General features: G+C 39.4%; 1 protein-coding gene across 2 annotated transcripts; it reads right to left on the bottom strand.

The window, feature by feature from the left end:
• Positions 1-1512: 1512 nt before the first annotated feature.
• On the bottom strand, positions 1513-23447 carry LOC103720985 (CDK5RAP1-like protein). Of its 2 annotated transcripts, none has more exons than XM_008810986.4 (3): positions 22976-23447; positions 17433-18481; positions 1513-2400 (listed from the first exon to the last, which is right to left on the bottom strand). In XM_008810986.4, the coding sequence occupies exons 1-3, from the start codon at positions 23284-23286 to the stop codon at positions 1898-1900; spliced, it is 1863 nt and encodes a 620-aa protein (XP_008809208.1). In that variant the 5' UTR covers positions 23287-23447; the 3' UTR covers positions 1513-1897. The 2 variants fall into 2 exon arrangements, with proteins under 2 accessions (XP_008809208.1, XP_017701642.1); XM_017846153.3 differs by having other exon boundaries at positions 17433-18476; positions 22976-23064.
• Between the last annotated feature and the right edge of the window lie 1931 nt (positions 23448-25378).

Raw genomic sequence — 25378 nt, 5'->3', positions numbered from 1 at the left:
ATAAAATTATACTAATAACTCAGCCGTTCCCCGGCAATAGCGCCAAAAACTTGGTGCTTTCGAAAAATTGTTCTCCCAAGTGCAGGAGAATCGCACAAGTAGTATAACTCGGAAGTCCGAGGTCGATTCCTCAGGGAACGATCTATGGGTTATTAGCTTAATTTCAGATTAATTGATTCAATAAACTTATGGATTAAGATGATGGTTTGCAAATAGAAAATAAACCAGTCAATAGAGAATCGAAGTTTGGATAGATTAAGATGGTGTAGGGATCCAGAATCTCCTTTAATAATATCAAGTTCATGCGATAAATTCTATGATTCTTTTGTTTTCTTTTAAAAATTATAAGCAAATAAAATTTAATTATTGAGTATGTTCTTGATAACATGAATTCTCTTTTTAAGCATTCAACGTGCCTTAGAACGTCTATGATGAATCAAATAATTGAGGAAAACATGTATCAATAAGCATAAATCATAAAAGAATTTTCAACATATAAGAATCATAACATAATCAAAAGATAGATCGTATAAAGAAAAGGATTAGAATTTACATCATGAACTTGGTACACCAAAGGATCTTCCTTCACCCATCACCAAGAACTTTAGCTCATCATCTTCCTCTCTCTTTCTCACTCTCTTTTTTTTTTTTTAATAACAGAAACAGGGCATCCCCTATTTCTCTCTAAACCTTTTGTTTTTCTTTCCACTGCAGCAGCCCGGCTCCACTCTTCCTTCCCCCCCTCTTATAACAATCTTCACCGCCTCCCATTCGAGGTGATCACGAGCGTTGGAACGGAGGAGGACGCGAACAACCGAGGCGGTGATAGCGGCTGCTGCGGTACTTCACAGGCGGAAGGAGAGGGATCTCGAACGTTGATCGCGGAAGATGGATTCGTTGCTGGGGCGCTGCAGAAGGAAGAAACGGGTGCTGCAGAGGCGGAGGGCGTCAATCCGTGGCTGGATTTCGGGCTGGAGGTTGGCACGCGGATGCGGTTCACGGACGCGTGATGCTGGGAGGTGATCACAGGATGATCACGGAAGATTGCTCGCGGGGGAGAAGCTCGGACGCCGTGGATCTGAGACTCCGGACGATCGCTGATGCTTGGAATTATGGGCTCGGGCGGACGCCGTGGAGGAGGCGGATGGCTGGGCGGTGATCACGGGCGTTGCGTTGCTTGATCCGGAAGCTGGGATTACGGGGAAAGAAGATGATGTGGGGTGCTGCTCGCTGGTTCCGCAGGAGAATCAAGAGGAAGAGGATGCAGTGCTTTGGGTGTTTTGGGATGCAGACTGATGCGGAGGATGGGCTTCGGATGTTTCTGGTGCATTCCATGTGGATGGTCGCCAAGTGTCGCTCTAATATGGTCAGGCCTGGCTGCTGCCCATAATTGTGAGTTTGATAAATGATGGGTTCGACTAGGATATGGCGAGATTGGGTGCGCAGAGCTTGGGTTAAGCATCTTCCTGAACCAAACCTGTACCAAATGTGCATTTTATCTCTGATTTACGATAAGACTATGCGAAACACAAAATACAATTTAACTCGACGATATTATCATCATCTGTTAACAATAAAACTAATTTAAGTGGTATGTAGATCACATTTTTGTGCTCTCATCAATTGAACTCGAAATGTCCTGGCAGAAGAACGTACAAGCTCTGTATCATATGGCAGTACAGTAGCCCCAGGATGCTAGATTGCAAACACTATCATTCCTCAGGAGATTATATCGTGCCTCTAAATCTTTGGAAGAGTTTGAAAATGGACTACTCAAACTACTAGATTCACATCCTCCGTAAACAGACTTGCGGTCCCCTTCTCCATATAGACAGCAAGAAGTAGCACCATTTGACAGGATCGACCATCTCAAAAATATGGATCACCATCTCATCAGTTACCTTGCAGTTGCACCAGAAGACACGAAAGTTTTTTCATAAAACATGCTCAAGCTTGTGCGTGCAAGCACCTCTCCAGACAAAGATGCCCTCGTTGATTTCAAAATGCGGACTTCCACATAATCTCCAGCCTCTGGGTTTCGCATTCCATCAGCCTCAACTGTGTGCAGGAGAGGAACATTAAGAAAGGAGACTTTGTGACCTCTATCGCTCCTTCCAATCAGTTCTGTCTCAGGAGCCCTCTTATTGGGTCCCTCAACTAAAACAAGTTGAACAGTTCCCACCTGAGAATCATAGAACTGCCCGGTGCTTTCACGGAAGGCATCAATCAGTTCAGTCAGCCTCCTCTGTTTGACACTGTCAGGAACATCATCTATGTAATTTCTGTGGGCATGAGTTCTTTCCCTCATGCTATATGCAAACATGTATGCCATATCATATCCAACAGCCCTTACAAGACTCAGGGTATCAGCATGTTCCTCCTCTGTTTCTCCACAAAAGCCTGACAGAACCAAAGAGAAAACTCTATTAATAGAGTACATGATCGCATAGTGGATAAATGTGCTCAGGAAAAATTACTATTTGCTGCCGAAAAATATAACTCTAGGAGATTATTTTGTAAAAACTTCACCAAGTCATCTTAACCTTTTCTTTTACTAGGTCTAGCCAATTTATTCAACCATGTTTCGTGCATACATACAGGAAAAGAAAACATGTAATATAAGAGAAGGATTTACATAAATGAATAGAATCTTACAGGAATCAGCTGGACAAGAAAGTCAAGTAGAAAAAGCCACAAACGTTTGAAGTAGACAAACAAGTCTCACAAGTAACATATGGTGTTCTATGTCCAAGTTCACTCAAACCTGGATCACTTCAAATTTGACTCCAGGTAGTTCAAAATGGACTTGATGACATTCTAGACAGTGCTGTACGGTTCTACACAGTCCATAGGTTAAGAATAAGAATTGGTCTGATGCTAAAAAATATTGAAAAATAACTATTGACATGGAGAGAAGACCTCCTGTATGAGATTAGATAATTTGAGAATTACTATAGTTTTAAGATCTTAATAGAAATCCATGGAAAAGTAGGACTTCCAAAAATCAACATTAAAATAAATCTAGCTACCATACATTTCCTATTAAGAAAAGAACCCATATTCCAAATACTCTCTATTTGGACCCAAAAGCAGTACAAAAGACATGATCCATGTAAATAGTGGGCTCTATTACCTTCTTGTATTTCAAGAAAATGAATTAACATGTTCAGTCAGCACAGTGTCATTTTACGCTGTCAAAGTTGATGATATTAGAGGTTCCATGTAGTTTTTTCATTCAAATTCCCATAGCACTACTCTTCTAAAACTTTTCCCATGATCATTTGTATTCTCAGGTTCTCTGAGGATATAAAGAACAAATTGTATATTATGCAGTGAAGTGCACTGGCATGCTTCATACATGTTCCTGTAGAAGAAGTAAATATATAACAGCATTCTTGGGCTTGGGCCACTGGATACCTTACTTCCTGTACTTTATTGGATATTCTTATTTACCCCAATTATTTTCCATTTCAAATACATAGATCCTTAAGTATGTATGTGACGCAATTATGATACCAAATACGACAAGGGATCTTTTTTGTTCCTGTTTCCTTTTTTCTTGAACTAAAATCACTATTTTTCAGGAAGCCTTAAAAGTCAGACGGGTTGCTAAAAGTTTTTAAGTTAGATATGCTCAAAGGTCTATCTACTTAAGAAATATATTTTGCTTCTGTGTGTGTGTGTGTGTGTGTGAGAGAGAGAGAGAGAGAGGAGATGAGCCTCCCCACACCACTCTCATTGATATAGATATTTTCCTTTCGCAAACTTAGACAGATCAAGATCCTTATCCTCAACGGTTTAATTGGCTACATTGACTTTGAATGGCTATTACTTTCTTACAATTTTAAATATGAGATTGATTTGAAATTTCAGTTTCTTTCAGAATACCTTATATGTTCCATACAGCTATGTTCTTCCTCTCTTGATCATGGGTTAAAATCAAAATCCTATCCTCTCTCTCTTTACCCACATATTCCTCAAATCTAAACTAAAGTCAGATTTAGCTTTATATCAACCAGATCCCAAAATGCATTCGACATTAGTTTGTTCATAGATCTCAAAATTTCTAAAATTGGTAATTAAGCATAAATATTTCATGTGCATGGATAGAATAGTTCGCATTATTATCAGGCTTGAAGAACTTAACACTAAGGGTCTGTTTGGAAACAAGCTGCCAGATCCAACTGGATCGGTGGAAGAAGAGAGAACAGCATGGGAGAGAGGGAGGTCGTGGGAGAAGAAAGAGAGAGCTCGTGAGGTTCCTCATGATGAATAAATAGATGAACATCGGATACTTGCAGCGGAATATTAGGACCTTCGTTCATGATACTTCCATGGAAAAAGCATGCATATAATGTTTAAAATATTTATACCATCCCTTAATGGTACATCTGGAGTTGATTCGATCCTCTCAGAAGAGACTGAGGCCATGATTGCATACAACCCTCTAAGAATTATTACTTGCAGCTGCTTTATTTTATGTGATCTACTCTATGCAAGTTGTCTGCTTGCATAGAGTAGCCCTTACATGAATTTTCCTAATAATTATGATTGTGAACTTAGAGATAAACAGAAAATACAAGGACTTTTAGACTCTCCAAAATTCATCCTTAAACAAATAAATAAAAAAAAGACTACACAAATAAATCTTAATTTTCCTTTTCTACACCAAAATTCATGTCAGGGTGTTCACGACCCACATTAGTTATATTTATGCGCTAAAATAAGAATAGAAAGATATGTGGTATTTTTTGCGGCCTCAGAAGAGCATGCACTTTAGCTATCAGCATGACATTCTTCATGCTAAAAGAAACTGAATATGATCTTTAGTGAAGACTAGCATTGTCCAAACCATGTCTTACATGAAGATGAATTATCTGAAGCTAAAACAACTAGCAAACTCAAGTTCACTCAGATATGTAATTTTTCTCCTTGCCTTTCTTCTAACAAATTTTATGGTTGTATCTCATGTGGCATTACTCATTGATTTCATCGAAAATTCAAGATAACATAAGAAAATCAAAAATTAGAAAGCCCAGCTTTAAGAATATCACAGATACAGAACATCAGGATTCGATCAAAATAGCACTTTTGGAGCACCAGCATTAACAACAATGATGAGCCTCATTGGTGCTTGGTGTTGTTGAATACTAGACTCAATTACTTACATTAGCACTAAATACAATTGCAAAAATTGATTACACTACTTTTTCAGTTAAAACATTTGACATGCTGCGCATCTACATAACATAAACACAAAGGATATTTTTTATTAAACACCAAGGATGAGAATTCACAATAAATTCCATACCCTTGTTCCCGTCATCAGCTAACTTTGAGAGTATTTTTATTCCATTACGAAGATATTCTACTGATCAGTAAAAAAAGTATGATTGTCTGATTAGGATCGGTGCACCACAAACTCGATAATAACAACTATTTCCTCGTGTACTTTTATGATTGTTCCTGGTTTAACTATCATCCTTAACCAGCCACAAGTCAGATCTGAAGCAAACAGCATATCATAATCCATTATACCTGGTAGTCTCAGATATATAAAATCCAAGTAGTAATCAAAGAAGCTTGTCTAAACCCCAATCCATACTTCATATTTTACATATGCTCCCAATGTAAATTTACATCAGTTACTTGGGACAAATACCCCATTCCCCTGACAGGTAGGAGTTCTGGTGCAACGGACCGAGATTTCACAACAATTTGAAAGCTCATGATCAAAGAGTGCTTAAGGTTTGTTAGAAACTTGCAGATAAGGGTTTGTATTGTTCCTTCCAAATGTTCTAGAGGCTCTTATTGTAGAATAGATAAAGTTCTACAAATAAAGAAACAAAATACACTTTTAGCATATGCATTTACACCCTCCCCACACCCGGGCGCAGGCACAGAAAAAAAGCAACAATAATAACAAAAAAGAACTATGAGAAGTAATTGTTTTGAGCATCATTTGAGTATGGTAATAACAATAGCAAATGACAAAATGATTAGCTCTAGAAATAGACATTTTGAAGCAAGATTGTTGACCCCCTAATGGATTTTGATGAATACAAAACACTAGAGTTTAATTCCATTTATCTTAACAATTTACTTGAGGATTTCAGGTGATTAACTAAGAATATTGTTAAGAAATGTCTAGACAAGTTCCCATATTTTTCAAGAATTTATTGAAGAATTTTTGAGTTGAAGAAAACAGATCAGGGACAGCCGAGACGTCTCCGGGTCGTCTCAGAGACGTCTCTGGCACAAACAGGAAGAATTGGCACGTCTGGAGACGTCCCCGGCACCTGGCGAGGCGTCTCGCAGGGTCGGAGTCGACTCCCGACACTGCGGAGTCGACTCTCTCAGAGGCGGCAGAAAGGCCGATTTCAAGGGATGCGCGCGAGTCGTCTCCACAGGACGCGGAGTTGTCCCCGCGAGTAAAAAGCAGACCTTCCGAGTCGTCCCCAGAGAGCGCGGAGTCGACTCTCTCAGAGAATTCCAGAGGACTTGTTTTTCAGAGATAAAACAGCGGAGTCGTCCCCGAGGCAGCGGAGTCGTCCCCATACAAAAAGCGTAAACATCCCGAGACGTCCCCGTAAAGTGCCGAGGCGACTCTCTCAGAAAAACAGAAAAACAAGAAGTCATAGAGTCCTTCTACAGAGTCGTCCCCGTAAAGCGCAGAGTCGACTCCAAACAACGTCAAAAGAAAATTTATACAGCCGAGACGTCTCGCGTTGAAGCGGAGACGTCTCCGGAGCGCCTGGGACGCGACTGACACACCTTTTCAGGTAAATTTGAATTTCAAACGGTCATATTTTTGTGTCTAACGGATCTATTGCTTTTTGGGCTATAAAAGGGAGCTTTTAAGTGCCTTCCAACAACTTCTCACCAACCCAACACAAGATCATTCAAGAGAGAAGAAAGAAAAAGAGGTTCAAGGGAGTTAGAGCTTTCAAGAGGAGAAATCAAGTGCATTCAAGTTTTCCCAACTGATTTCGTGCTCAACCACTCACTCCCACTCGGCATTCAAAGCTCACATTCAAGCCAACGCGATCCACATCGGAAGAATCACCATTTCCCACGCTTCCAACGGCAAAAGGATTCTTCCGGGTTTTTCATTATTTCTCATTGTCATATTTGCTTATTAAGAGCTTTCAAATCTTTTGTAAAACCTTTGTTTATTGTGCTTGTTCCAGTCAAGGGACTTGGAACAAGGGATAGGCGTCCCAAGCCTAGGTTAAATTGGGGGATTGTAGGGTTCGTTGTTAGCCTGGGGTAAAACAACGAGTTGGGTAGTGAACTCGCAAAACTACCGTACTGTAATCGCTGATTATAGTGGAAATTCCCAAAGGTGTTTGGGGAGTGGATGTAGGAGCAGTGGAAGCTCCGAACCACTATAAACCTTTGTGTGTTTGCGATTGACTGTGATTGCTACTCTAGTTTTATCTTTGCACACACACTTGAGTATTTGATTTTAATTAGTCAAAAAGTTTTAAAACACCCAATTCACCCCCCTCTTGGGTGACCATCTCTGGGCAACAAGTGGTATCAGAGCAGGTGCTCTGTGTATTTCTTGAAGACCTAACCGTCTTAGCCAAAGATCTAGATGGCAACACCCTTCAATAATATTCCTGCTGAGGGGCAGGCAACCAATAGACCTCCACTCTTCAATGGGACAAATTATACCTATTGGAAGACTAGAATGAGGATTTTTATTCAAGCACAAGATTATGCCTTGTGGAGGGTTATAATCAAGGGACCACACGAACCATCTCACATGGTTAATGGCATTCAAGTTCCCAAACCTGAGGAGGATTGGGATGAGAATGATAATAGGATGGTTCAACTCAACGCTAGAGCCATGAACTCATTATTCTGTGCTCTAGATGTGAATGAGTTCAATAGAGTTTCCACCTGTAATTCCGCCAAGGAAATATGGGATAGGCTTGAAGTTACCCACGAGGGTACAAATCAAGTCAAAGAGTCTAAAGTGAACATTCTAGTTCACAAATATGAGTTATTTAAGATGGAACCCAATGAAACCATTTCATGCATGTTCACACGCTTCACGGACATAATAAATGGTCTAAAGAATTTAGGTAAATCTTACACTAACCCAGAACTTGTGAGTAAAATTCTCAGGTCTTTGCCAAAAGCATGGGAAGCGAAGGTCATGGCGATCGTAGAAGCCAAAGACCTCAACACATTGGGGCTTGAACAACTATTGGGCTCATTGATGACGCATGAGCTCACAATGAAGCAACATGAAGAAGATTTGCCAAAGAAGAAGACAATCGCACTCAAGGCTACTTCGAGTGTGTGTGAAGAATAAAGTAGTGAGAGTGAAGAAGAAAGCGAAGATGAGGATTTGGGTTTAATAGTAAGGAAGTTTAAGAAATTCATGAGAAGAAAGAAACCCTTTCCAAGAAAGAAATTTGGAGGGAGAAATGATTGGAAAAAGGAAAAAGAAAAGAAAAGAGACCCAATCATATGTTATGATTGCAAGAGACCGGGACACATCCGTTCCGAATGCCCTCAACAGAAGAAGCACTTTGGAAAGAAGAAGAAGAAGGCGTTGAAAGCAACGTGGGATGATAGTGACACATCCTCCTCCGAGGAAGAGAAGGAGGAGACCGCCAACTTGTGCTTCATGGCATTCGAAGACGATGAGGTATGTCAAAGCTCAACTACAAATTTTACATTAGAAGAATTATATGAAGCTTTTCAAGAACTCATGAGTGATTGTAGTATGCTAGGAGCAAAGAATAAAGAATTAAAGGCCTCCAATCAAAAACTAAAGGATGATATTAAAAACCTATTGATTGAGAAGGAGAGCGTTAAAAATGTTAACACCATTGACCTAGAAAATAAAAATTCAAAACTTAGCATTGAAAATGAAACGGCAAAAACACTAATTAAGGAATTAAATCTAAAAGTTAAATCCCTACTGAATAGTAATACCTCACTTGCGCAAAATGTTGAATCCCTTAAAAATGATAAAGAAGAATTGGCTAAAGAAAATTTTATTCTTAAAAATGAGGTACATAAGTACAAACCAATTGTGGAGAAATTTACACAAAGCTCTGAAAAATTAAATCTTATTCTATCCAATCAAAGAGCTGTTTTTAATAAAGCCGGATTAGGATATAAAACTAGCAAACAACAAAAGTATCTAAAGAATTTCTTTGTGAAAGCAAAAGATGTCAAAACTGAAAAACCTACATGCTTTCATTGTGGAAAAAGTGGACATAAAGTCTATTCTTGCATTCAAAGAAAGATTCAAACTAACAAGAATACATTTGTAAAGGGTAAAAACACAACTAAAGTATGGGTGCCTAAGGGAACCAACTACACTAACCAAGAAGGACCCAAGAAAACTTGGGTACCTAAGAGCTTCACATGATTATTTTGCAGGTATGCCTGGCAACCGGGAGTAAAAAGAGAATGTGGTATCTTGATAGTGGTTGCTCAAGGCATATGACCGGTGACAAGAGTCTCTTCGTCACCTTGAAATCAAAAGAAGGAGGAGTAGTCACATTTGGAGACAATGCTAAAGGTCAAATCATTGGTGTTGGTAAAATCTCCATATCACCCTCCTCATTTATTGACAATGTATTGTTAGTTAATGGACTAAAACATAATTTATTAAGTATAAGTCAATTTTGTGACAAGGGCTTTAAAGTGTCATTTGAATCTTCACTATGCATAATTAGTAGTCCAGTTGACAATGAGATCATACTTACAGGACATAGGCATGGAAATGTTTACATGGTAGATCTTGATGATCTCACCATGAAGGATGGCCAATGTCTTGTAGCCATGAGTACCAAAGTATATGAGACTAGTTGGTTATGGCATCGTAGGTTAGGGCATGCTAGCATGGATTTAATTTCTAAATTGATTACAAAAGATCTAGTAAAAGGACTACCAAAAATAGACTTTGAAAAGAACAAAATTTGTGCTGCATGTCAATTAGGGAAACAAACAAGAAGTTCTTTCAAGTCTAAGAACATAGTCTCAACATCAAAACCCCTAGAACTAATTCACATGGATTTGTTTGGACCCACTAGAACTGCTAGTCTAGGGGGTAAGAAATTTGGTCTTGTAATTGTTGATGATTTTTCACGTTTTACATGGGTTTCATTTCTTGCACATAAAGATGAGTCCTTTTCCGCTTTTATCAAGTTTCATAACAGAATTTCGAATGAACTTAATCTTAAACTAAAAGCAATTAAGAGTGATCATGGTACCGAGTTTGAAAATCAGCACTTTGAAAAATTTTGCGACGAAAATGGTATCAATCACAATTTCTCGGCCCCTAGGACACCCCAACAAAATGGGGTGGTAGAAAGGAAGAATCGCACACTAGCAGATATGGCTCGTACCATGTTGTGCGAATCGGATCTACCAAAATATTTTTGGGCTGAAGCAATAAATACTGCATGTCACATTCTAAACCGTGCATTAGTCAGATCTATTTTAAAGAAAACACCTTATGAGTTGCTGAATAATAAGAAGCCAAATATATGTTATTTTCATGTTTTCGGTTGTCGTTGCTTTATTTTAAACAATGGAAAGGACAATCTAAGTAAATTTAGTGCTAAATCAGATGAGGGGATCTTCTTAGGTTATTCCTCATCTAGTAGAGCATACAGGGTCTTCAACAAGAGAACTCTCGTTGTTGAAGAATCCATTCATGTTGTTTTTGATGAAGCTAATGGAGATTCTTCTAGAAAAGAAGAAGATGGTGATGCAGGTATACTTGAAGACAGAATGAAGGAGTTCTCCATACAAGACAAACAACTTGAGGATGAAGTCAAGGAAGATACAATTCAGCAAGATGAAGAAGATCTACCCCAAACAAGAAATCAAGATCTTCCGAGGGAATGGAGGTATGCACATGGTCATCCAAGGGATTTAATCCTTGGTGATCCCTCACAAGGGGTAAGGACAAGATCCTCTCTAAGAAATACTAGTAATTATCTTGCTTTCGTTTCACAAATAGAGCCTAAATCACTAGAGGAAGCCGAAAAGGATGAAAATTGGATAAATGCTATGCAAGAAGAGTTAAATCAATTTGAGAGAAATCAAGTTTGGACTCTAATGAAAAGACCCCCTAATGTTTCAATTATAGGCACCAAGTGGGTATATAGAAATAAACTAGATGAAGATGGAATAGTTATAAGAAACAAAGCTAGACTAGTTGCCAAAGGCTATAATCAGGAGGAAGGAATAGATTTTGATGAAACTTTTGCTCCTGTTGCTAGGTTAGAAGCTATTAGACTACTTTTGGCATATGCATGCTTCATGGATTTTAAACTCTATCAAATGGATGTAAAAAGTACCTTTTTAAATGGTTATATAATGGAGGAAGTTTATGTAGGACAACCTCCAGGTTTTGAAAACCACTTACATCCAGATTATGTTTATAAATTGCATAAAGCATTGTATGGACTTAAGCAAGCCCCTAGGGCATGGTATGAAAGATTAAGTAATTTCCTAATTGAAAATAAATTTAAGAGAGGAAATGTAGACAAAACCCTCTTCATTAAAAGAAAAGGGAATGACTTATTGCTTGTGCAAATTTATGTGGATGATATAATTTTTGGTGCTACTAATGATAGTCTTTGTCAAGAGTTTGCCAAGCTTATGCAGGGAGAATTTGAAATGAGCATGATGGGTGAGCTCAACTTCTTCCTTGGGCTACAAATAAAACAATCAGAGGAATGCATCTTCATCAGTCAGTCCAAATATATCAAGGAAATGTTGGAAAAATTCAAGATGAAGGATGCAAAGGAAATCAGCACACCCATGGGCTCAAGTTGCAAGCTTGACAAAGATGAAAAAGGTAAAAGTATAGACTGCAAATTGTACAGAGGTATGATAGGCTCTTTACTTTACCTTATGCTAGTAGGCCAGATATATTATTCAGTGTTTGCATGTGTGCTAGATACCAAGCATGTCCTAAGGAATCACACTTGCAAGCTGTTAAGAGAATATTCAGATATCTAGTAGGGACATCTAATGTAGGCTTATGGTACTCTAAACAATCTGATATAAACCTAATTGCTTATTCCGATGCTGATTTTGCCGGGTGCAAACTCGACAGAAAAAGCACAAGTGGCACATGTCAATTCTTGGGTGCTAATTTGGTTTCTTGGTTTAGCAAGAAACAAAATTCAGTTGCCTTATCCACAGCTGAGGCTGAGTACATTGCAGCTGGAAGCTGTTGTGCCCAAGTTCTTTGGATTAAGCAACAACTTGAAGACTTCGGTATCAAAATGGACAATATACCAATTAGATGTGATAATACAAGTGCAATTAATTTAACAAAAAATCCTGTCCAACACTCAAAATCAAAACATATAGAGATTAGGCATCACTTTATAAGGGATCATGTGCTGAAAAATGATGTGATGATTGAGTATGTATGTACTGAAAATCAATTGGCTGATATCTTTACAAAGCCCCTTTGTAAAGATAGGTTCAACCTCTTAAGGAATGCTTTGAGCTTGTATGATCCTAGCAAATAAATTGAACTTGTATTGCAATGCTTTGCTACTCAAACTAGTAATCCACCTCAAAGTCACAAATAGCAAACCTAGTATCTATTAAGTAAAAGCATGAATCTATCTAAGTTAAATGACGAACTGTTTGACTTTCCGGAGGATGGTTACCCTCCCTTGGACTCTTCATGGAGATATTTTCAGAGCCTATTTCATAGGTATTCGAAATTTGGTCAAACATTCCTCATTTCAATATTAATAATTCAAAAATCATTATCAAACTTTTATAGGGTGTATTATTAAAGGGGAGGATCACAAACAAACTCACTCTATATTCACCAAAAGAAATCATGTTGATTAGTGTGGTTAAATAAAATAAATTGGGAAAAGATAGAAATCATTCAGAAAATTTTCAGTGCCGGAGACGTCTCTGGCAAATCACAGAGACGTCCCCCCGGCGAGACGTCTCGCGTTAGTCGTGGAGACGTCTCGGGGACCGAACGAAAGTTTTTAAATTAGGTCGAAACAGCTCGAGCCGACCCGAGCTATCCTCTTTCGTCCCCAACGAAAACACAAAACCCTAGCCTCCATTTTCTCTCCACCACAAACCCTAGCCTCTTTCTCCCCATTTCCCTAGGGTTTCCGAGCCATGGCACCTAAAAGAGCTAGGAGAACGGGTGGGAGGCGTCCTAGGGTAGCGACCGACGACGAGGAACGGAGGGAAGAGCCTTCCGCGCCGTCTCCTCCGGTTGCTCCGCCAACCACGACCCTTTCCTGTGCAAATCGCACAGTAACCACTGGTAGGTACATTGACTTCCAATTTCTAGATAGTGAGGGGTTCTCTATTGGAGAGAGACTCCGTGCCCAAGGTTGGGAACACCTTTGTACCCTAAACACATCAACCTATCCCGGCCTAGTTAGAGAAATGTTTAGCAACATGGCCTTAGGGGACTCGGAATACACTGGATATGTCCGAGGGACATTGATAGAGATTAATGAGGATATCCTATCTAGCATATTGCAAATCCCCAAATACGGTGAGGCTCCGACCTCACATCCCCAAAGGGAGATTGCCCTAAACCTAGTTTTAGGACGAGAGGACTGCGGCCCTCTTGATGTAGTTAACTCCCAAGACCTCAATGCCGAAATGAGATTGCTTTTGAGCATTGTGAACTGGATCTTGTTTCCAAAAACCGGCCGCTTCGATTTCGTTTCGGAGCGAGACTTAGCTATCATGCACCATATCTTACTAGGGATCCCCCTAAACCTCCCTAGACTTATGTTAAACTACATCTCTATATGTCATAGGTATTCTAGGTTTAGCATACCCTATGGAATGATCTTTACTTTACTGTTCAAACATTTCAAAGTTCCCATTCCAGAAAATGAGCCTGCAAAACCTTTAAGAAACACCGACTACTATAATGAAAGCACAATGCGTAGAATGGAGTTTCACAAGGTAGATGGGTCTTGGGTTAAGGTCCCTAAAAGAAAACCTCAAACCTTAGAGCCCGAGATCCCACATCAGGAGCCTGACCACCACTCTCCTCCACATAGCCATATGGCCTTCCCTGATGTACCCTCCAGCTCAGCTGGACCTTCCACCTCTATGCCTCCTCCTCCTCCAGTTAGTGGGCCTTTCTCCCTATCAGATGAACAGATGCACACTCTAGCATCTGTGATATGCCAGCAGATGAGGGAGGAGATGAGATCGATGATCACTGCTGAGTTGGCCCCCATCCGTACCTCACATGAAGCTCTCCTACAAGAATTGAAGGAAATCAAAACTCAGGTAGAAGCTACAGCATCAGAGTTGGTTCATGTGAGTACCATCCAAACTATAAGATCAATTGAGCTACAGGAGAAATTGAAGATCATATCAGATGGTCTTCAAGAGTTGACAAGCCCTGGAGGCAGTGTAGGCACCGTGGCTGCCCAACTTAAAGGAAAAATTGAAAGGGCGAGTCTTGAGTTTGAAGCACTAGTAGCAGCCTTCCATCAATCTCAGGGAGATCAGTTTAAGACTCTACTAGATTCAATAAATGCATTCATAGAGGCAGCGGCTAGAGCTATTGAGCAACGTCGCCGGTGAAGGACATTTTGTAGACATCTAGGGTTCTTCTTCTTTTTGTAAACCCTATGCTCATTTTGAAACTTCTTTTGTATTAGGAATCAATACTTGTAATGATTTCCTTTCTTAACTTTGTAATGACCTCAAACGATTGCAATGATATATGAATGTCATACAATTCCTTTGAAACTTTGTGTATGTTTCAAATTCTGTGGAATCAAACTTTGTGTATGTGATTCTGTGATGTGCCATAAAAATCTCATAACATACCTTAAGTGTTCAAATTTGACACAACTTATCAATGCATATAAAACAGGGGGAGCACATCTTGTAATAACTATTTTAAACAAAAAAAAGGGTCTGAAATGAATTCCAAAACAAAGGGGGAGTGAAATGAATGCTGCATTCATTAATAGACATAACTTGGACAGCAGGAGCATAACTTGAATATCCTTAAGTGAATCATGGTAACATGCTGAATTCCACTAGAAATTGTGTTTTAAGTACCTAAGAATAATTTGTCCCCTTCATTGTTGATGACAAAAAGGGGGAGTAGATATATAGAACCTATATATGGAGTATATGAAGTATATGGAGTAGAACCTAAATATGGAATGCAAAATTTACACTCATACTTAAAAGTTGAATTAGAAAAGACAAAATTGAAGAATATTGGCTTTAAGATAATTGCCCTTCTGGAAAAGAAAGGGGGAGTCAAAAAGTACTCAGCCTTCAATTGTCTTTAGTATCAATATTTCATTAATTTACATTTTAACTTGATTCAAATTCAGTTGATATACCAAAATTGCTCAAGAGCTACTAAGACCAATACTTATGCATAAGGGAAAAACTGAAAATTGACTATTTTGAATTATGCACACTGTATCTAGCTCTAACCAAAACACAATACTTGTACATCTGATCAAATACTGTGTATATGTTTAAATTTCGAATTTTGCATATACTCAGTGTTTTGTCATCATCAAAAAGGGGGATATTGTTGACCCCCTAATGGATTTTGATGAATACAAAACACTAGAGTTTAATTCCATTTATCTTAACAATTTACTTGAGGATTTCAGGTGATTAACTAAGAATGTTGTTAAGAAATGTCTAGGCAAGTTTCCATATTTTTCAAGAATTTATTGAAGAATTTTTGAGTTGAAGAAAACAGATCAGGGACAGCCGAGACGTCTCCGGATCGTCTCAGAGACGTCTCTGCCACAAACAGGAAGAATTGGCACGTCTGGAGACGTCCCCGGCACCTGGCGAGGCGTCTCGCAGGGTCGGAGTCGACTCCCGACACTGCGGAGTCGACTCTCTCAGAGGCGGCAGAAAGGCCGATTTCAAGGGATGCGCGCGAGTCGTCTCCACAGGACGCGGAGTCGTCCCCGCGAGTAAAAAGCAGACCTTCCGAGTCGTCCCCAGAGAGCGCGGAGTCGACTCTCTCAGAGAATTTCAGAGGACTTGTTTTTCAGAGATAAAACAGCGGAGTCGTCCCCGAGGCAGCGGAGTCGTCCCCATACAAAAAGCGTAAACATCCCGAGACGTCCCCGTAAAGTGCCGAGGCGACTCTCTCAGAAAAACAGAAAAACAAGAAGTCATAGAGTCCTTCTGCAGAGTCGTCCCCGTAAAGCGCAGAGTCGACTCCAAACAACGTCAAAAGAAAATTTATACAGCCGAGACGTCTCGCGTTGAAGCGGAAACGTCTCCGGAGCGCCTGGGACGCGACTGACACACCTTTTCAGGTAAATTTGAATTTCAAACGGTCATATTTTTGTGTCTAACGGATCTATTGCTTTTTGGGCTATAAAAGGGAGCTTTTAAGTGCCTTCCAACAACTTCTCACCAACCCAACACAAGATCATTCAAGAGAGAAGAAAGAAAAAGAGGTTCAAGGGAGTTAGAGCTTTCAAGAGGAGAAATCAAGTGCATTCAAGTTTTCCCAACTGATTTCGTGCTCAACCACTCACTCCCACTCGGCATTCAAAGCTCACATTCAAGCCAACGCGATCCACATCGGAAGAATCACCATTTCCCACGCTTCCAACGGCAAAAGGATTCTTCCGGGTTTTTCATTATTTCTCATTGTCATATTTGCTTATTAAGAGCTTTCAAATCTTTTGTAATCAAGGGACTTGGAACAAGGGATAGGCGTCCCAAGCCTAGGTTAAATTGGGGGATTGTAGGGTTCGTTGTTAGCCCGGGGTAAAACAACGAGTTGGGTAGTGAACTCGCAAAACTACCGTACTGTAATCGCTGATTATAGTGGAAATTCCCAAAGGTGTTTGGGGAGTGGATGTAGGAGCAGTGGAAGCTCCGAACCACTATAAACCTTTGTGTGTTTGCGATTGACTGTGATTGCTACTCTAGTTTTATCTTTGCACACACACTTGAGTATTTGATTTTAATTAGTCAAAAAGTTTTAAAACACCCAATTCACCCCCCTCTTGGGTGACCATCTCTGGGCAACAAAGATTATCCTTCTGAATGCAAAAAAATTTGAATTTTCACTAGGGCTTAAGCTGATGGACCCTTCAGGCTCCGATACCAGAAGGTACAAAATAAGTTCGAAGATTAAAAAACTTAATTATCACCATAATTAAATTGAGTGCAGCACAAAACAGAAGCCATGTAAGCAAGTGCTGACGTGAAAGTTCAAGAGAGCTATACAACCATTCATATATCTATGTGTACGTATTTCTTTATACAAGCAATCCAATAGTCCATTAACTTGATAGGACAGATATCAGATAAAAACAGCCTACCCAAAAAAGACAAAAAGAAAAGACACCATACTAAAATTCAACAATCGATTATTTAGAAACTTCAAAATTAAAAGGCAAAAGGAAAAGGCTTACCACATATAAAATCACTACTTAATCCTACATCTGGAACGATGTCTCGTATTTTGCGCACAAGGTCCATGTAAGCCTCCCGGGTATAACCTCGACGCATTCTTTCAAGCACTGAGGTACTCCCTGTTTGAGCTGGCAAATGAATATTTTTGCAGATATTATACCTATCCCGCATTAAGAACAATAAATCATCTGGAAAATCCTTTGGATGTGGTGATGTAAATCTGAAGCGCATCTCCGGAAATTCCAAGGATAGTCGATTCAAGAGATCAGAAAACCGCAATCCCATATTCTTCACTTTGCACACACTGGAAAATCCTTCACTAAGTCTCCAATTTGATCCTGGTTCTTTGGCTTCTGAAGTATCATTATAACTGTTCACATTTTGACCAAGGAGAGTTACTTCTTTTACACCCTCTTTCCATAGTTCACCAACTTCTCTAACAATTGAAGACACCGGACGAGATCTCTCTCTGCCTCTAGTGAATGGAACAATGCAAAATGAACACATATTATTGCATCCCCTCATTATTGAGACAAATGCAGTCACTGAATTGCTTGGAATTCTTACTGGACTGATATCAGCATAAGTTTCTTCAAGGGAGAGAAGCGTATTGATTCCTTTTTGCCCATAGTCAACCTCTTCTAGTAAGCGAGGCAAGTCCCTATAAGCATCTGGTCCACAGACTACATCTACCATTTTATCTGCATCAAGTATTTTATCCTTCAACCTCTCAGCCATGCATCCCAGAACAACAATCTTTGGCGGACGCAGAGACTGTGATCTTCCAACAGAAACATTAGTCTTCCATTCCCTTTTCAGAAACCAGAAGTAGTTTAGTCTCTGCCAGACCTTTTGCTCAGCATTGTCTCGGATGGCACAGGTGTTAATAAATATGACCTCTGCATTCTCAGGCTCCTTCACAACTTCTACATACCCTGCATTTTTCATGATAGACAGTACTATCTCCATGTCATTAACATTCATTTGACATCCATATGTCTCATGGTAAATACGTCCTTTATCATTGTTCTCAGAAGTTGACACTGGACTAGACAAAGCATATAAAATACAAATGATCAGAATTCCAGTTTAAACTAACCAAATTGTGCATGACATTCCAGCCTCTAACATGTCATATCTGAAGGGAAAACATCTTATGCACAAATAATGCACTGAAAACTGATTATTAGAAAAACTTAAATTCCACCATAGGAGGCAACAAGTCACAATAAGAGATGACTCGTACAACAAAACTATAACTTATATTATTCCGTAATTAGAAATTAACAACATAAATAGCGATGTAATAATATTGAATAATAATATAGTATACATAAAAGCTAGGATAAAAGCAGGTTGCTAGATGTACTCAGAGATTGGTAGAACATACTGCAATCCATAAAGCTGATCCACAAATGTGGTAAGTTTGTAGGTGGGCAAGACAATATGATCACACACTGATTATGTTTTGTCTAATCAATCTTTAAGTAGTCCAAATAACCAATTAGATAGCATACAAATCACTTCACAACAATATATGCTAAATGTAGTTGTTTATTGTCGTCCCCTTATACCTATTACATCCTATCCTGAAATCTTTGGTGAGCAAAGATCAAGAATCCTGTAGGAACATTCTTTAGCTAGTCTCCTAGTTTGCACATAATTCATGATTTTTTGGCTATTGCCACACTTCATGGTATCAAGCTTGGAGACATAACCAGAATCCCCGCGATCACTTAAAAAATGTTGTTTGAGACCAATATATCCATTTTCTATTCAACTGCTAGACATGAAAGCATAAATATTCTCTCTTTATTCATACTTTTCATCTATTGTCTCATTAGTGTATTGGCAATCTTAAGAAATGGCTCAAAGCAAGGTTTGTCGTATGTACTGACCGTACCGTATTGTACCAAAATCGAATAGGTACATGGTATGAAGGACGTACCAACACTTGTAATGCCGAACCGGCCCCTATACCGAACATACCGATACTATAATAGAATGGAACCGATACGGGGTCCGGTACCAAGATGACGAACCTTGGCTTATAGAATTCCAATAGAAACACTAAAAAATGCATGAGGATTAACTAAAGAGTATAGATTTCAACTTAATATAATAACTAGTGCAAAAGGATCAAATCCTCAAGCTCTACCACCAACTACGATTGAGGTCTGCTCAACAAAGAAGGTGGAAGATCGACTGAACAGTTAAAATTTCAAAAATAGGAAGAAAAGCAAAAAGGAGCAAAGATTTCAACTGAGGCTACTCAAAGGGGTGCTACCAATGGCTCAACATATCACTGTTTACTGAGGAATCAAATAAATACTGAATTGATCTCTTAAGTCAATCTAGATTGTGAATTTGTACATCACTATTTACTGAGGGATCAAAAAAGCACCTAATTAATATCTAAATAAATCTAGATTGTCAATTCTAGAACACTGCCTTTGACCCGAAAGTACCAAAAATTGATCAAAAATTACTTTGATGTCGACCCTATTCAGAATGGTGTGTAGCACTACTGGAAATGGTGCTGGCCCTACTAGGAGTATGCCTTTGACAGCAGGTCAGCAGGACTAATATGCCAGAAAGTAAGATTAAGCAAAGGTTACAGTATTTTAGAAATTAGACCATATTCATCGAGTCTCGGGTTCAAACGGTTCAAGATACCAGGGAAAGGTAATACAACAGTATCTCCAATTTATCCAGAAAATTATTTTTCAGCTACTAGTATCACTGGGATATATTAAAACATCATTTGTCAATGGTGGCTTTGGACTGAGATTCTTGTGCTTGGCCCGCAACTTGAGCCAAGTTACGCAAGTTCCTCGACAGATTAACATAAATACAATACCTAAAGTAATAATTTCATGATGAAACATGCAGAAGGGATTGTATTGATATTTCTCAAAATCCAACTACAACTTTGATGCCTGTTCTCATGAATGGTTAATGACATACATGCAAGAGGAAGTCCAAGCATTGAGGTGTCCACACCATACAATACAAATCTAAATCATATTTTTAATGAAGAGGGTCAAATTTAATGGGATGACAACGATGATGTATTATTATCATGTTAAGACAGTTAACAGCAATGATGGTGGGTATGGCTATGACAATAGGTATTATCAGAATGGTGGTTCCAATGTTGATGGAAGCTGAATGGCAACAATCAAGGTAGTCCTACATTTGATCAAAAGCAATGCATGCCAGTAGCTCTTTCTCTCTTGCAGATACTGGACTGATGGTTATATTAGATACTCTAGCATAGTATAGGGGGTACAGTAGCAGCTATACTAAGTAGGGGCACTAACTGCCTAATTCTCTACCGTACACTCATGTCTGGTGTACTTTTAACTTTGACAGCAATTGGATTGTTGTCCCCGTTCTCAATAGGTGTTGAGTTATTACTTATATTAGGATCATGATAATGTAGATCCACACAAAAATAGTCGAAATGGAAATGTCATCAACATTACATCGATATATTATATCATTTTGACAAATGTTTTGTTAAACTTCAATCTCCATATAAACTCCCTGATTAATAACCAAAGGCAATAACAATATGAGCTACCACACAGCCCATCGAAAACAAGTTCAGATCTGTACTTTCTAGTATTATTTTCAATGTCTCAGAACTGAAAAATATAACCTGCTCCAAAAAGCTATAGATTAGCCCTGAGTTCATGAAGATCAACAAAAAAAAGAAGAGGGAGAGTGGGAGAGAAGCAGAAAATCGCATAAAGAAGGCACTATTATTTCCAAATTAGGACTCTAAGAAGAACAAAGAGTCTTCATAACACCTTCCTAGTCCCAATAAAATTGACTAGCTTTGTTTTTTGTTTTTTTTTTTGATGGAAACGGAGGGCCTAAGCCCTCCCATATAAAAAAGTAAAATATGTATTCTAATGGAACTCAACATGGAAAGCCATAAAAAATAATCCAAAACATTAGTCTTATGATTTAAAATCATTCCTAACCTAATCCAGATCTAAAGTGGGTTTTGCAGATTATAATCCTATTCAAAATAGGACACAGAAACCCACAAAATTCAGTGCTAAAATGATTAAAAAATACAAGAAAATCAGATACCTGACCTTTTCCTAGAAAATTAGGACTGCCTAATAACTGAAAATCAGCACATAGTCTCCATATGTGACTTGCATTCAAAATTCCACACTTCACCATGAGAATGCAATCTTCTATCTTTATTGCATCTTCTCACATGAAAAGCACAGATTGAATCTACACTTACCTTTTCCGGCATGTTTGCAGCATGGAATGACCTCTTCCATCAACTATGAGAACAAGTAAAAACAAATTCTCCTCTATAGAAATTCCCAACATAAAATTCTGATAATATATGTCTAACAAATAGTAGTAGGTTGATAGAGTCCCACTACTCCACTGATGATTGAAGTAATAAGGACTCAAAGTAAAATCTTACTTGGCTTACCCACTTAAAGAAATACAAGAGCAAGCAAATCCAAGCTGTCATAAAGTTTCCCTCAAATGAAATTAGAGCAAAAAGAACCCATCTAAGTTAAAGATACATCTACCTCAAAAAAAAAAAAAAAACGGTGTCCCACTACTACTTTATGATGAACCTAATAGCCTTTCTCCTAAGGGTTATTTCTAAAGATATCCTCTTCCCTTCAGCACCTTGTAAGGAGAAACTGTTTACGTTAATGAGCATAATGTTGCTCCTTCCTGCTTTCTCCTTTGGAACACTTTGTTTCCAACTAAATAAATTTGGGCTGCATCATGACTTTTGATCAAGAACACTTCATATTGTTCCTCAAAAGTAAGAATCTTCCACCTACCATGGCATATACACTTCAAAGGAGACTCGTCCCTGCACCCAATTACAAAGCATTTCCTCTCTTTTTTCTTTTTCTATGAGAGTCACTTCCTGCACCTGCACTTGCTTCTGGAAACTAAGTTTTGCCCTTCAATTTCTCAACATCATGGCCCACAAGAACAATCATAGGTCGCTTTTTAACTTTTCTAAAGATGCAACTTCCTGTTTGCCATCAATATAGCATGCCACAGCTATCTCCATCTCCACCTTCTCTACTCCACCTCCTTCGGTCCAAGTAAGAAGGCACGAAACTATGCTTTTGTAGGTCAAATGAACCATGTATAATTTTGACTTATTGGCATGCTTCCAGGGAGGAGAAAAAGAAAAGAAAAAAATTCCAACCCTAAACAAGCTAAAGAAATCGTCTTCAATACAAAATGAAAGAAACTACAGCATTTTAAAAGTACAAGTTTGTGTAATTCTAGCAATTAAAATTTAAATTCATGCCAATTAAATAAGTGCGGATCTCCATGCAAGCAATTCCAAACAAATTGAACTCAAAAGTCACTTATATTTGCTTACGGTGGCAGAATAACCACAAGATAACGCATAGAACAAAAGAACAATCTTGAACCATAACGAATGCACAATAAATAGAATCGTTCAATTCCAGTGGCTCTATTCAAAAGCATATACAGACATTTGGAAAATATTAAAGAAAAAGCTTACTCTTGCGGGGCTTCGGAGGCCACGGCGGTGGCCGCACACCGGGCAAAGCGGCGGAAGAGACTTGGAGAAGGGTTGGGGCTGGGAACAGAAGCGATGCTGGACACGGGAGACAAGCAGCGAAGGAAGAGGGGATTGAGAGAAGATCTGGGGGTGGGTGGCGGGGGCGGGGAGATGGGGGGGCGATGATAAGGGTTGGAGAAGGCGGAGGTGGGGAGGAGGGAATAGAGAGGGTGGCAGCGGCATCGCCGGAGAGAGGAGAAGTTGATGCGGACTGCCGAGCGGGGCTGGTAGAGAGGGGAGAAAGAGGCCATGGCGACTGTTTGTGGGGAGAGAGAGGGAGAGAGAGGGAGATATCGGGTCGGCGGATACCGTGATAACAGTGGATAGGAGCGGAAGGGCGGGAAGCCGTCCGGGAAGAACCCTAGCTTGGGCGGGGTCAGGTGCTGATCTAACGCCACAATATCCCAATCTACATGCATGAAATAATTATTTAATAATTAAAAGAGAAAAAATTATTATTATTTTTGGTACAATAGACGGAAGAAAAATAAAACAAATATAAGTAAGAAACAACAAAACGTAAAACGATGTAGCATCCAAAAACCACGAACATAGCCTAAACTAGAAATATAGGTGGAAGATTAATCTCTGTATAAATAACGGATTCCACATGAAACCCACAGCTAACATCACTGCCTGCCAGCCAATCCACCATAAAATTGACCTCTCTAATTACATATTCAGCTCCGAAATAATTTAGTGAAAAAATAATATAATGGATGTCACGACTAGATGTTGTAGAATGCATTAGAGTATTGATCCATGTAACGACAATGACTAAATCACCCTGCAAACAGGGTCTCCTTTTTTTTTTTTTTTTTTTTGCTAAAAAAAAAAAAGGGGGTAGGGGGAGGAAGGGACAAGCCCACCCCCGCGTAGCAGCCCCCACTGGGCCCCCGCCCCGCTAGGAGAATGTTCGATGCGGGCAGAAATGGCCGTGTGTTGGGCACCCCGACCGGTTTTACTCATACCCTCCCCACCCGTGGGCCCGGCTCAGCTACTCCTCTGAGCTCTGGCTCGAGTTCCACGTGTGAGTACGTCACACCCGGCACCACCCCGGCTACTAGCGGTTCAAGAGCGGTCCTACACCACAAGTCCAAGCAGTGGCCAAAGTAGTGAGCTCCGGTCCACAATTTAATCGTCGCCGCAGCGATTCGAACTTGGGACCTTGTGGTTAGAATTGCTGCCCAGTACCACTAGGCTACCACCTTGGTGGCAACAGAGTCTCCTTTTGCCGGTGGATTTTCGGCCGTTTTTTGACCGGCGGCCATTTTCTCTACCGGCGATCGTGATTTCTAGTTGTGGGAAGAAAAAAAAAGAAAAACGAGAAAAGTCTAGGGCATTACCTTGACTCCGGCGATGTCCGGCAGCCCTATTTTTCGATGAGCACAGTGATGAGATGCCGTGATTTTGAAGGGAGAAAAAAAGAAAAAAGGATCATGACACTCGACGATGGTGGGGGGCTCGCTCTTATAGAGGAGCTCTTAGTGTCCCCACAACCCTAGGACTCCTCATCCTGATCGAAATCGTCGGAGGGAGAGGAGCTGATATACGGAGGGAACTGACTCAGGAATCTTCCTTGGATGATATACGAGGTGAACCCCCGCCGCAGGCCGAGCTTAAGCTAGTCAAATGGACGTGCCCAAGTGGGCCTTCACATTCTTCCCTCCTTAAAAGAGTTTTGTCCTCGAAACTTAATACACCTTAATTTTAATAAATAAGGATACTTAGTCTTTTTCTACTCCACCATACTTCTACTGCGAAACTCTGATCTAAACCAACTCTTTTATACTTGTCCTATGCCTATCCCAATGAATCATAATCCTAAGCTTAATTTTCTACCCATGATCAAACCTATTGCTCTGACACCATAATTGTCATGCCTTAGATCCGGAGTATGACATAGCTGTGCTACCGAGGGATACAGCCCATGATAATATGAAACCAACATTACACTTAGCTTTCAATTCCATATCAAATATAATTGAATAAATAGAATCCAATTTTATTCCATTAAATACAACCAATACTGGTTTAGAGCTTCTAAATCCAAACATAAGTACCAAACCCATAATCCTCAATATCAAAAAATCATTAACTACAAATTCATAGTCAATTTAAAATGCTAAATTTTTTTTACAAAATCGCCACGCTTGCTAGCGCGAACTCCAAGCCTGAACCGATCTTCGTCCCTACTGATCCTATTCACCTAAGAAGAGAAAAATAAAAATAGAAATTTATGAGTGACACGACTCAGTAAGTAAACCTTTCACTACCTTACTAGATCAAGCATAAATTTTTACATAAAACAATGCATTATATATAAAAAATAAATATTGCAAA

This window comes from Phoenix dactylifera, unplaced genomic scaffold, assembly GCF_009389715.1.
Source record: "Phoenix dactylifera cultivar Barhee BC4 unplaced genomic scaffold, palm_55x_up_171113_PBpolish2nd_filt_p 000182F, whole genome shotgun sequence".
Classification (NCBI taxonomy): Eukaryota; Viridiplantae; Streptophyta; class Magnoliopsida; order Arecales; family Arecaceae; genus Phoenix; species Phoenix dactylifera.
The sequence above is the reverse complement of the archived record's forward strand: the minus strand, read 5'-3'. Positions and strand labels throughout refer to the sequence as shown.